The 14,918-nt window shown below is 38.6% G+C and overlaps 1 protein-coding gene across 1 annotated transcript in view; it reads left to right on the forward strand.

Annotated features, from left to right (window-relative positions):
- Positions 1–12,161: 12,161 nt before the first annotated feature.
- Positions 12,162–14,918, forward strand: part of slc6a4b (solute carrier family 6 member 4b) — a 28,483-nt gene continuing 25,726 nt past the window's right edge. Inside the window, exons 1-2 of the mRNA XM_061986386.1 lie at positions 12,162–12,396; positions 13,512–13,646. Of these exons, the coding sequence (XP_061842370.1) occupies positions 12,195–12,396; positions 13,512–13,646 (337 nt within the window). The 5' untranslated portion in view covers positions 12,162–12,194. The remainder of the gene's footprint in view (positions 12,397–13,511; positions 13,647–14,918) is intronic.

Consider the following 14,918-nt stretch of genomic DNA (forward strand, 5'->3'; position numbering starts at 1 on the left):
AAGTGAAGTCACAAGTCATTGATGTTAAAGTCTAAGTCGAGTTGCAAGTCTTTTTACATTTTGTCAAGTCGAGTCTAAAGTCATCAAATTCATGACTCGAGTCTGACTCGAGTCCAAGTCATGTGACTCGAGTCCACACCTCTGGTAATCTCACCTTTGATGCCAGACTGATGTTTGTGTCTTTCCATATGGGCTTGAGTTTTGCCAGGGCAGGAGTTGTTTGAGCACTTCTGGCAAGGACTTCCCGTTTGGATCCTTCATCGGACACGATTGCACCAAGGTACTTGAAGCTTGACACCGTGTCCAGTGCCTGTCCATTGACTTTGATGTCTGAACGGATGCCATTGTTGTTGTTGGTCATCATTTTGGTTTTTTCAGCATGGATTTCCATTCCATAGGCTCGGGAGGTGGCATCAAGAATTTCAACTAGACTGGCAAGTCTCTTTCTTCTCCAGCTAGCCCATCGATATCATCTGCAAAACGGAGGTTGGTGATTGGTCTGCCTCCAATGCTGACAGTTCCTTCATGACCTGCCAGGGCATCCGTCATGATACGCTCCAGAAAGATGTTGAAGAGAATGGGAGAGAGAAGGCATCCTTGGCGCACTCCAATTGTTGTCCTGAACCAGTCTCCGATAGCGCCGTTGTAGAGAACTGCGTTGGTAGCTTTATTGTACAGATGTTGAATGACTCTGACAAGGTTAGGACTAGGTTAGAAACACAAGAAAAAGAGAGCACATTACTCCTGTTTTAGCCTCCCTCCACTGGCTGCTTGTGTCTTTTAGAGTCCATTTTAAAATGATCTTACTCGTTTTTAAATTCTTACGTGGTCTTGTCCCACCGTACCTCTCTGAGCTGCTCCATCTCTATGCCCCCACCCGGTCCCTCAGGTCAGCTGATCAGCTGATCCTGAAGCTACCCAAAACAAAGCGCAAGCTCAGAGGGGACAGAGCCTTCTCTGTTGCGGGTCCCAAACTCTGGAACGATCTCCCTCTCCATGTGAGACAGGCTCCTTCTTTGGCTATTTTTAAGACCCTTCTTAAAACCCATTTTTATTCACTGGCTTTTAACCCAGCATGAGACTTTAAACTGTTTTTAGCTTTTTTTGACTGTTTTTAACTTTTAAACTGTTTTTTATCTAACAAACTGTTCTTAGGGTAATTTATATTTGCTTTTTAAATGTGAATTTTTATTTCTGTTTTAAATGTTATTTTTTAGTCTGTCCTTTGCCTCTATTTCGTTGTGGTGTACAGCCCTTTGTTTTTCAACTGTGCTTGTTTTTAAAGGGCTTTATAAATAAAGTTGGTATGGTATGGTAAGTTGGTAGGACTGATGTTATATTTCCTCATGGTTGCCCACAGTGCAGCATGCCATACCCGGTCTAAGGCTTTCTTAAAGTCTACAAACACATGGTAAAGGTGTTGTTGATGCTTCAGGTGTCTCCCACAAATGATTCTCAAGTTGAAACTCTGTTCTGTGGTGCTCCTCCCTGCTCTAAATCCAACCTGTTCTTCAGCTATGATCAGTTCAGCTTGGGGTTTTAACTAGGGATGTCCGATAATGGCTTTTTGCCGATATCCGATATTCCGATATTGTCCAACTCTTTAATTACCGATACCGATATCAACCGATATATACAGTCGTGAAATTAACACATTATTATGCCTAATTTGGACAAGCAGGTATGGTGAAGATAAGGTACTTTAAAATAATAATAATAATAATAATAAAATAAGATAAATAAATTAAAAACATTTTCTTGAATGAAAAAAGAAAGTAAAACAATATAAAAACAGTTACATTGAAACTAGTAATTAATGAAAATTAGTAAAATTAACTGTTAAAGGTTAGTACTATTAGTGGACCAGCAGCACGCACAATCATGTGTGCTTACGGACTGTATCCCTTGCAGACTGTATTGATATATATTGATATATATTGTAGGAACCAGCATATTAATAACAGAAAGAAACAACCCTTTTGTGTGAATGAGTGTGAATGGGGGAGGAAGGTTTTTTGGGTTGGTGCACTAATTGTAAGTGTATCTTGTGTTTTTTATGTTGATTTAACAAAAAAAAAAGAAAACCCGATAATAAAAAAAACGATACCGATAATTTCCGATATTACATTTTAACACATTTATCGGCCGATAATTATCGGACATCTCTAGTTTTAACCTATTTATTATTATTTCCAGTAGGACTTTGCTGGGATGGCTAATAAGACTGATGGTGCGGTAGTTTTGGCACAGTTGGAGATTGCCTTTTTTCGGAAGTGTGATGATAAGTGACTGGTATAATGATGTAGGCCAGTGGTCCCCAACCGATTGGTACCGGGCCGCACAAGGAAAAAAAAAAAAAAAAAAGGTTTTTTATTATATATATATATTTTTTATTAAATCAACATAAAAAACACAATATAGACATTATATATCAATATAGATCAATACAGTCTGCAGGGATACAGTCCGTAAGCACACATGATTGTATTTCTTTATGACAAAAAAAATTAAACATTTTTTTAAAATACCATAATTTAGGCTTAAATTTTCGTTTGGAAATTTAACACCTACATCAGATTAAATATGTTTAATATTCTACAGTTCAAATAAAGTGTTAACACCTTGGAGAGCTGTTGCACCAGGTGGATTAACATGAATCATGGCTCCAACACAAGAGATGTCAATTGAAACAAAGTAGAGGATTATTTAACTTCTTTAAGAAGGCAAATCCTCACGCAATGTTGTAAAAGATGTCGATTGTCCACAGTCAGCTGTGTCTAAAATCTGGACCAAGTACAAACAACGTGGGAAGGTTGTAAAAGGCAAGCATACTGGTGGACCAAGGACCAGGCTGGATAATTCCTGTACGCATAGCAATTTTCTTAGAATAACACACAACTCACATAATGTATTTTCTGTTGTGAATGTGTCCGGGGTAGATATGCATTCTACTGAGGTGGCAAATCATGACGCGTTCAGTCGATCGCAGCATCAAGCAAACAATCTGAAAATTCCCGTCGTATCAATTCCTAGATATGGTCGAAACTATTTAAAGTGCACTACGTATAATAAACGCAACATTATTAATATTGCTACTACGGATAATTCAAACAAAAACTCGTCAAAACAGCCCAATACTTATAATATGGGCTTTTTAAACATAAGATCATTGTCTCCCAAAACGTTATTAGTTAATGAGGTCATTAGAGACAACAATCTTAACGTCATTGGTCTTAGCGAAACCTGGCTCAAACCAGACGATTTTTTTGCGCTAAATGAGGCATCTCCTCCTAACTATACGAATGCGCATATTGCCCGTCCCCTTAAAAGGGGTGTGGGGGTTGCACTAATATACAATGAAAACTTTAACCTTACCCCTAACCTAAATAATAAATACAAATCGTTTGAGGTGCTTACTATGAGGTCTGTCGCACCGCTGCCTCTCGATATGGCTGTTATCTACCGCCCCCCAGGGCCCTACTCGGACTTTATCAATGAATTCTCAGAGTTCGTTGCTGATCTAGTGATGCACGCAGACAATATAATCATAATGGGGGACTTTAATATCCATATGAATACCCCATCGGACCCTCAGTGCGTGGCGCTCCAGACTATAATTGATAGCTGTGGTCTTACACAAATAATAAATGAACCTACGCATCGCAACGGTAATACGATAGATCTAGTGCTGGTCAGGGGTGTCACCACCTCCAAAGTTATGGTACTCCCGTATACTAAAGTAATGTCCGATCATTACCTTATAAAATTCGAAGTTCTGACTCATTGTCAACAAACTAATAATAATAATAACTGCTATAGCAGCCGCAACATTAATGCTGCCACAACGATGACTCTTGCTGACCTACTGCCTTCGGTAATGGCACCATTCCCAAATTATGTCGGCTCTATTGATAACCTAACTAACAACTTTGACAATGCCCTGCGCAAAACCATTGATAGTATAGCACCGCTAAAACAAAAAAGGGCCCCTAAAAGGCGCACCCCATGGTTTACAGAAGAAACCAGAGCTCATAAATTATCATGTAGAAAGTTGGAACGCAAATGGCGCGCGACCAAGCTTGAGGTTTTCCATCAAGCATGGAGTGATAGTTTAATATCGTATAAACGCATGCTTACCTTAGCTAAAGCTAAATATTACTCAAATCTCATCCGCCTCAACAAAAACGACCCTAAATTTTTGTTTAGTACAGTAGCATCGCTAACCGAACAAGGGACTCGTGTAAGTGGGATAAAACAAACAACATGTTTACTTGACCCACTTCCTGGGAAACTTATCAAGGAGCTTTTTGTATTATTAGGTCCATCAGTGCTAAATATTATAAACTTATCACTTTCCTCTGGCACTGTTCCCCTAGCATTCAAGAAAGCGGTTATTCATCCTCTGCTCAAAAGACCTAACCTTGATCCTGACCTCATGGTAAACTACCGGCCGGTGTCCCACCTTCCCTTTATTTCGAAAATCCTCGAAAAAATTGTCGCACAGCAGCTAAATGAACACTTAGTGTCTAACAATCTCTGTGAACCTTTTCAATCCGGTTTCAGGGCAAATCACTCTACGGAGACAGCCCTCGCAAAAATGACTAATGATCTACTGCTAACGATGGATTCTGATGCGTCATCTATGTTGCTGCTTCTTGATCTTAGCGCTGCTTTCGATACCGTCGATCATAATATTTTATTAGAGCGTATCAAAACACGTATTGGTATGTCAGACTTAGCTTTGTCGTGGTTTAACTCTTATCTTACTGACAGGATGCAATGCGTCTCCCATAATAATGTGACCTCGGACTATGTTAAGGTAACGTGCGGAGTTCCTCAGGGTTCGGTTCTTGGCCCTGCACTCTTTAGTATTTACATGCTGCCGCTAGGCGACATCATACGCAAATACGGTGTTAGCTTTCATTGTTATGCTGATGACACCCAACTCTACATGCCCCTAAAGCTGACCAACATGCCGGATTGTAGTCAGCTGGAGGCGTGTCTTAATGAAATTAAACAATGGATGTCCGCTAACTTCTTGCAACTCAACGCCAAGAAAACGGAAATGCTGATTATCGGTCCTGCTAAACACCGACATTTATTTAATAATACCACCTTAACATTTGACAACCAAACAATTACACAAGGCGAATCAGTAAAGAATCTGGGTATTATTTTCGACCCAACTCTCTCCTTTGAGTCACAGATTAAGAGTGTTACTAAAACGGTCTTCTTTCATCTCCGTAATATCGCTAAAATTCGTTCTATTTTATCCACTAGCGACGCTGAGATCATTATTCATGCGTTCGTTACGTCTCGTCTCGACTACTGTAACGTATTATTTTCGGGTCTCCCTATGTCTAGCATTAAAAGACTACAATTGGTACAAAATGCGGCTGCTAGACTTTTGACAAGAACAAGAAAGTTTGATCATATTACGCCTATACTGGCTCACCTGCACTGGCTTCCTGTGCACTTAAGATGTGACTTTAAGGTTTTACTACTTACATATAAAATACTACACGGTCTAGCTCCATCCTATCTTGTCGATTGCATTGTACCATATGTTCCGGCAAGAAATCTGCGTCCAAAGAACTCCGGCTTATTAGTGATTCCCAGAGCCCAAAAAAAGTCTGCGGGCTATAGAGCGTTTTCTATTCGGGCTCCAGTACTATGGAATGCCCTCCCGGTAACAATTAGAGATGCTACCTCAGTAGAAGCATTTAAGTCCCATCTTAAAACTCATTTGTATACTCTAGCCTTTAAATAGCCCCCCTGTTAGACCAGTTGATCTGCCGTTTCTTTTCTTTTCTCCTCTGCTCCCCTTTTCCTTGTGGAGGGGGGGGGGCACAGGTCCGGTGGCCATGGATGAAGTGCTGGCTGTCCAGAGTCGGGACCCGGGGTGGACCACTCGCCTGTGCATCGGCTGGGAACATCTCTGCGCTGCTGACCCGTCTCCGCTCGGGATGGTGTCCTGCTGGCCCCACTATGGACTGGACTCTTACTATTATGTTGGATCCACTATGGACTGGACTCTCACAATATTATGTCAGACCCACTCGACATCCATTGCTTTCGGTCTCCCCTAGAGGGGGGGGGGTTACCCACATATGCGGTCCTCTCCAAGGTTTCTCATAGTCATTCACATCGACGTCCCACTGGCGTGAGTTTTTCCTTGCCCTTATGTGGGCTTTGTACCGAGGATGTCGTTGTGGCTTGTGCAGCCCTTTGAGACACTTGTGATTTAGGGCTACCGGTATATAAATAAACATTGATTGATTGATTGAAGGAAATCATCAAAGCGTCAAGACAGAAAACTTCAAACAATGTCTTGGAAACATAATTAACACTTAAAAACAGGAAAAAACAAGGTTCCAACTGGTTAAAAAGCAATGGTGGACCATGGATGACTGGGTGAAAGTCATATTGAGTGATGAGTCGTGAATCTGCATTGAGCAAGGTGATGATGCTGGAACCTATTTTTGACGCTGTTCCATTGAGATTCATGAAGACGACTTCCTGAAGAAAACGTGCACATTTCCACAGTCAATGATATGGGACTGCATGTCAAGTAATGGCACTGAGGAGATGACTGTCATTACATCTTCAATAAAGTTCGCATTGACATTTTGGACACGTCTCTTATTATATCAATCAAAACAATGTTTAGTGATGATGAATTTTCAAGATTATAATGCATCTAGCCATAGATTAAAAACTCAAAGCTTTCCTTGAAGAAAGATACATACATCTCGATCCGATTTAAAAAATTATGTAGGTGGAAATTGAAGAAAAGGGTCTACGACATGACTCCGCCCTGCAAAGCTGAGCTGACAACAGCAATCAGAGAAAGGTGGAGCAAGATTGATGAAGAGTTCTGTTTGTTACTAGTTGAGTCCATGCCTCAAAGTCTGCAAGCTGTTAGCAAAGCCAGAGGTGGTGCAACAAAGCACCAGTGGTGTGTTGTAGTGTTTTAGGGCTTGTTTGTTTTTTAATGACTCCATAATTTGTTCCTCAGAATCGAATGATTACATCTTTTTTCACCCTGCTTGATCTAAAATGAAACTATTACTGATTAACACAGTTTTTTAAATTTTTTTATATCATATCATGTGTTATTTTATTATATTATATTTTTTTATTTACATGTAAAACATTTCCTTGTGGTGTACATAATATCTAATAGTGGTTCTTTTGGTCAACATCTTGTAGTATTAGCGCTGCCATAGCCATCTTACTGACAGATGTAGGTTTGAACTAGGGTTGTACGGTATACCAGTACTGGTATAGTATCGTGGTACTAATGAATCAAAAACGGTACTATACTCTGTTTGAAAAGTACCGGTTCCCGGGCATGACGTCACGTCGTGACATTGCTAGTTTTGCGAGCAGAGGAGCATATTCGGCAGCGCACAATCACTGAGTACTTACAAGCAGACACAGAAAAGGGAGAACGGACGCATTTTGGTGTAAAAACTGACAATAAAGGTGAAGTTATAACACTGAAACGCTCTCAGGAAGAGGTGCTTTAAGACATGGCTAGCTAGCTAACGGCAAACGTCCATTCGCAGTCTGCAGTGTTGTAGCTACTTCTAAATCACTAATCCTCGTCTCCATGGCGACAAATAAAGTACGTTTCTTACAAGTATCATCCCTGCAGGACGAGGAATAGCTAAACATGCTTCACTACACACCGTAACTCACCGGCGCCAAAATGTAAACAATTGGTGGATCTACACCTGACATCCACTGTAATGATACTAAGTACAAGAGCGTATCTAGTTGATACTACTATGATTACATCGACATTTTTTATCGTCACAATTTCACAAAATCTTTTTTCCTTATTTAAAAATTCATATTATGTTTATACACCCAGGAAATACGTCCCTGGACACAAGAGGACTTTGTACCAATGTATGATCCTGTAACTACTTGGTAACGGATCGATACCTAAATTTGTGGTATCATCCAAAACTAATGTAAAGTATCAAACAACAGAAGAATAAGTGATTATTACATTTTAACAGAAGTGTAGATAGAACATGTTAAAAGAGAAAGTAAGCAGATATTAACAGTAAATGAACAAGTAGATTAATAATCCATTTTTACAGCTTGTCCCTCATAATTTTGACAAAATAATAGAATGATAAATGACACAATATGTTACTGCATATGTCAGCAGACTAATTAGGAGCCTTTGTTTGCTTACTTACTACTAAAAGACAAGTTGTCTTGTATGTTCACTATTTTATAATAAGGACAAACTTGTCCTTCGATTGCAATAAGAAACATATGTTTAATGTACCGTAAGATTTTTTGTTAAAATAAAGCCAATAATGCCATTTTTTTGGTCCCTTTTATTCAGAATAGTATCTTAATACATTTTGGTACCGGTACAACCCTCGTTTGAACTATGCGCCAATTTGTAATAGAGATGGCAACAGCGGAGGATGCGTGTGCATGTACGAGCCGGTCTGCCCCACAAGAAGAAGATAGAGAAAAAGAAGGAGCTTATTGATTACATCTTCGGACTACAATGGCGTATGCGCGCAGAGCTCTTTGGGTAAATAATCTGCTGACGTCACCAGTTGCAAAAACATCACTAATAGGGAAAATTCCAAATGGCTTTTTTGGAGGAAGTATGAAGGCAGGCAAGATTGTTTTATTAATATATTCGCAATACCTTCACGCTTTGACTTCAAATGTTTGGGACTAATACAGATCCCAAAGACACAACAGCAAAAACCAATAGGTAAGAAAAGTTAGTTTTGGAAGTTGCCATTCGAAATGATTAGTTTTGTGTCATGTCTGCTTTCTTTCTACAACACTAAACTGCTGAGTCCATATTTGTGTGAATGTTCCAAAGCATACACACACCAAAATTCAACTATTTATTCCTCTTCTTCAGATTTTGGCGCGGTCTACCTTTCACATTTTTCATCCGATTCAAATCGTACCAACTTCAAACTGTTCAGCCTATTCGGGAATCGCGAGCCTTCCCTTGAAAAATTCCAAAAATTCCCAGATTTCCCAGAATTCCAGGTTTTCTGGGACATTTTTCCCATTCAAAATGAATTGGGCATTTTTCAAACTTCCACTATTTCCACATTTTTCAACCGACTCAAGCCATTCTACCTATAACATATTCCACCATCCTGGACATTTAAAATATAATTTTTCCAAGTTAAAAAAAATTCCAGAAATTCCCGTTTTGTCAAACGCATTTTTCACCCTTTTTTGTCGACGACTCCTTCCACATTTTTCAACCCACTTCAACCGTTCCACCGTCAAATCATTCCTCTTGATCAGGACAAAAAACAAAGTTGTTTTTTGACTTATAAAAATTCGTGGTTTTCCCGAAATTCCAGAATTCCGTAATACCATTTCTCAATTAATGATGTTACTACTTCAACATTTCTTGTACGATTTAAACAATTCCAACACCAACCAATTAATCTCATTAGGGACATTCATACTCCTAATCATTTAAAAAAAAAAAACACTTTCCCCGAAATTCCCAAATTTCCAGGAAATTCCCATTGAAATGAATGGGACATTTTCCCAAGTTGCACAATTCCCACATTTTTCAACCTATTCCAACATCAACACATTCCACACATTCCTGGACATTCAAACTATAATTTTTCCGAGTTCAAAAAAATTCCAGGAATTCCCGTTTTGTCAAACGCATTTTTCACCCTTTTTTCTGTCGACTACTCCTTCCACATTTTTCAACTCACTTCAACCGTTCCACCGTCAAATCATTCCTCTTAATCAGGACAAAAAACGAAATAGTTTTTTGACCTGGAAAAATTCCTGGTTTTCCCGAAATTCCATAATTCCATAATACCATTTCTCAATTAATGATGTTACTACTTCAACATTTCTTGCATGATTTAAACAATTCCAACACCAACCAATTTATCTCATTAGGGACATGCATGCTCCTAATCATTAAAAAAATACATAAAATAAAATAAAATTATATATATATATATATATATATATATATATATATATATATATATATATATATATATATATATATATATATATATATACATATATATATACATACATATACATACATATATATATATATATACATATACATACATATACATATATATATATATATATATATACATATACATACATATATACATATATATATATATATATATATATATATATATATATATATATATATATATATATATATATATATATATATATACATACATATACATATATATATATATATATATATATATATATATATATATATATATATATATATATATATATATATATATATATATATATATATATATGGGACGGCGTGGCGAAGTTGGTAGAGTGGCCGTGCCAGCAATCGGAGGGTTGCTGGTTACTGGGGTTCAATCCCAACCTTCTACCATCCTAGTCACGTCCGTTGTGTCCTTGGGCAAGACAATTCACCCCTTGCTCCTGATGGCTGCTGGTTAGCGCCTTACATGGCAGCTCCCACCATCAGTGTGTGAATGGGTGAATGTGGAAATACTGTCAAAGCGCTTTGAGTACCTTCAAGGTAGAAAAGCGCTATACAAGTATAACCCATTTATCAAATATCCCAGGAAATGAATGGAACATTTTCCCAAGTTGCACAATTCCCACATTTGTCAACCTATTCAAACCATTCCAACATCAACACATTCCACACATTCTTGGACATTCAAACTATAATTTTTCCAAGTTCAAAAAAATTCCAGGAATTCACGTTTTGTCAAATGCATTTTTCACCCTTTTTTCTCTCGACTACTCCTTCCTCATTTTTCAACCCACTTCAACCGTTCCACCGTCAAACCATTCCTCTTAAACAGGACAAAAAACGAAGTTGTTTTTTGACCTGGAAAAATTCCTGGTTTTCCCGAAATTCTAGGAATTCTGTAATATCATTTCTCAATTAAAAATGTTACTACTTCAACATTTCTTGCACAATTTAAACAATTCCAACACCAACCAATTAATCTCATTAGAGACAGTCATGCTCCTAATCATTTAAAAAAAAAAACATTTTTCCAGCCATTTTTTCAAGTTGCACAATTCCCACATTGTTCAAACTATTCAAACCATTCCAAAATGAACACATTCATGGACATTCAAACTAACACTGTTACGTGTGTACAGGGGAAGAAGACGGCACAGACAGCAGGGACATTGTTTAACTCTATATTTATTATTCAACACTATATTTATATATACAAAAGGGAATGGAGTGAGACTAATCAAGAATATTGGTGGTGTGCGACTATATGTGGAAATTAACTGTAGTGTGTTACCAGTAGTGTTGAGCGAGAGGCGGAAGTCCAAAGAGGGGCAGGCTGGCTTGGAGGCCCGTGTCCAGGCGGGAGGTCGAGATCCAAAGGGGGCAGCCAGAGACCCAGAGGGGAACACAGGAAGACGAGACACACAGCTAGTAACGTGGGAATGGAGGTAGGCTGCTGGAACACGACAAGGGGGACACAAGACCAATCAACACGCAGGGGGAGAAACAGAGAGAGAGTATGCATTTAGCTTGTAGAATATCAGCTTACTGTACATGAACCGGTAGCTATGTTCTGGCCCAGGATAGCAGGTTGTGCTGGCTTATGAAGGCAGGTCTTCTCATTAGCGACAGGTGCAATGATTGTTGGCGATTGATTGCAGCTGCTTGCTGCAGCCGGACTGGCGCGCGCCTGACGCGCTCTTGGAGGTGCGCCCAACGCCACGCACTGAGGTACGCCCAGGCCGTGACAAACCCTTTCCCAAGTTCCAAACCAAATTCCAGGAAATTCAAACTCTTCAACATTCAAACCATTCCAACATTCAAAGTATTCTTACATTCATACTACATTCTATCAGCATTTCAGTTCAACTTCAGCAATGCATTGCCAGAGACATTTAAAATGTTTTGAGTTATACTAATTACTTAAAAAAATAATATTAAAAACAATCCGTAATCTGTTGATCAGCCTTTAAAAAAAATCATTGTTATTACCAGGAAGAACGACGTCTCCCTCTGGCAGTAATTCAGGTGTCCATGCAGGCCCCGCCCCTCTCCTACGTCATCATGATAGGCGAACCCCCCCGCCCCCTTCTTTCCTCTCACGGAGCTGCTTTTCTCGGTATGACTTTTTCACAGTCCGGTGACCCAACACAACTCGGCGGTCATGGCCAGTAGTCTGACCCACCACGGCTCCCCGAACCTCGGCTACACGCCCAACAACGTGGTCCCGGTGCCCATCATCACGCAGACGGACTCAAGGGACAAATGGAGCAAAAAGATGGACTTTCTCCTGTCTGTTGTGGGCTTCGCTGTGGACCTTGGAAATGTTTGGAGATTTCCGTACATATGTTACCAAAATGGTGGCGGTAAGATGGCTTCTATATAAGTTCACTTTTATAAACATGTCCGTCGTTTTGGGAAGTCTTCAGAGAGGTGAAAGCAGCCCTAAAGTGCTGTCTATGGTGCTGAAATTAGCCTGTAAAAAAATATTTATTTACTCTACCTTTCCCAGGAAATTGGATTTAAACACACTTTAAGTTCATTATTCATGCAATGTTGGTGATAAATACATTAGCCATTTACTTTAAATCTGATTGGCATCAAAAATACAAAAAGTAATCAAGTAAAATACTCAAAATTATTTGTAAAAAATAAAATAAAAATTATTTAATAGTTGCAAATATGTGCAATCAACATTTCTCATATATTTATTTTAATTCCCGTAACTGCCACCTTAAGCAGAAACAGCGCTTGTTTTGCAATTAACAGATGCAAAATCTAAGTATGAAGGCAAAAAAAAAAAAAAGACAAATTCATGTTTTAATTTTAAATTCATGCTTTATGAACGTCCCCACTTTCAGTTCAGTTGCAGTTTATTTCGAACATGCATATGATGCAATGTAAATCATCACATATTTCCAGTTGTTCCATTGCAGCACGTTGGAAAAGGAGTAGGAAGAAGATGAGCTTATTTAATCCAACCCCTTTTCATGCCATAGCAATTGTATCCAATTTCCTTGTTCTCTGTAACATAACAGTGAACAAATAAATAATAAATAAATAATATACCATAAATAATCTTAAAAAAAAAAAAAAAAAACGTGTTCAGGATGTTCATCATAATTCTTGTTCTGTGTACTTTGTGAACACTTGTAGTTCGAACAGTCTCCTAAACTGAATCATATTGGTGCTTTGGTTGATTTATTTGGTTAATCCATTCCATAATTTAATTCCACATACAGATATACTAAAGGTTTTAAGTGTTGTACAAGCATACAAATGTTTTAAATTAAATTATCCTCTAAGGTTATATTTCTCCTCTTTTGTTGAGAAGAATTGTCGTACATTTTTGGGTAGCAGGTTATAGTTTGCTGTGTGCATAATTTTAGCTGTTTGCAACTTTGCCTGTCGTGTAACAAACTCAGTGTTTACCCTTAATACACAATCTTGTGGTAATGCTCATCTCTACACATGTGTGCAGGAGCTTTCCTCATTCCATATATCCTGATGGCCATCTTTGGAGGAGTGCCGCTCTTTTACATGGAGCTAGCACTGGGACAGTTTCACAGAACTGGCGCCATATCCATATGGAAACACATCTGTCCCATTTTCAAAGGTAAGCCACAGAGTGTAAAAATACATTGGCACACCTATGTGACATAAAGACATTTAATATTACAAAGGTGTCAAATTATTTTTCATTGAGGGCCACATCACAGTTTAAAATACCTATATCAGTAAATTTTCCTTTGTATGAACTTTGACCCTCTCGTGTCTAAATAAGCAGCTGCTGGTGCAATTGTACACCACTTACATACATATTTTTTAATATTTAGCTGTTATTAGCATATCTGCCTTGGAACATCTCTGTGTATCACTGTTTGCATGTTCTCTCCATCCTTGCATCGGTACTCCCTTCCTTCAAAAGTCCAAAAACATGCATGTTAATTTAATTGGACACTTTAAATCAGGGTCATTCAACTCCCAATCCCCCTAGCTGCCAGTCCCCTGAGTTCAGTTCAAAACTTTGGAGACAAACATTTTTGCAGCAAATTCCTAAAAACACTAGCGTGCTCCTGTTGTATATGGAACTTGGACCACTGTAAACAAATTGGCAGATCCTTGCATTGCCATTTTAACCCTGCTAGCAAACACAGAACACTGGCGTTCAAACTTGTGACCTACATTACTGAGGCGTTCCTCAAAGCACCCCTTTAAGTCCTCTCATTTTTGTCAGTTACACATATTTGTAATGTGATTGTCCCTATAGTGTGTGAATGTTGTTTGTCTATCTGTGTTGGCCCAGTGATGAGGCAGCGACTTGTCCAGGATGTACCCCGCCTTCCGTCCGAGTGCAGCTGGGATAGACTCCAGCACTCCTGCGACCCCGAGAGGGACAAGCCGTAGAAAATGAATGAATGGATGGATGGATTTACAGTATATAGCTAAAGTGTTGCTGTAGCTTTTTGAGTTTAGATGCAGTCAGTAGTTGTTTGTTCAACTTCTTTAGTTATAAGTGTGGTGTTCCTCAAGGTTCCATTTTAGGTATTCTCTTTTTCATAATTTTGGCTTTTCAATTGGTGGCTTGTGAGTTCAGTTAAAAAAACTTAAGATATTTACATTTTTGCAACAGATTCTTAAAAACACAGAAAATGCTGTCATAAAGATGATCTTTGACAATCATTTTTGCAGAAGGTCCTTAAAAACAGCAAAAGTCTGACAAAATAAATAAATCAAAATCAAATGTCTGCTGTTCTCATGCATATACAAAGTAGGGCTAATGATAAGGAGTCCTGCATTTCTGGAAATGTGGCCCCCAAAACAATTTGGCATATCTCTGCTTTAATGGTCTGTAGATGTGAATAGTTGTTTGTTTATATGTGCTGTG

The sequence above is a fragment of the Nerophis lumbriciformis genome, linkage group LG12, assembly GCF_033978685.3.
Source record: "Nerophis lumbriciformis linkage group LG12, RoL_Nlum_v2.1, whole genome shotgun sequence".
Classification (NCBI taxonomy): Eukaryota; Metazoa; Chordata; class Actinopteri; order Syngnathiformes; family Syngnathidae; genus Nerophis; species Nerophis lumbriciformis.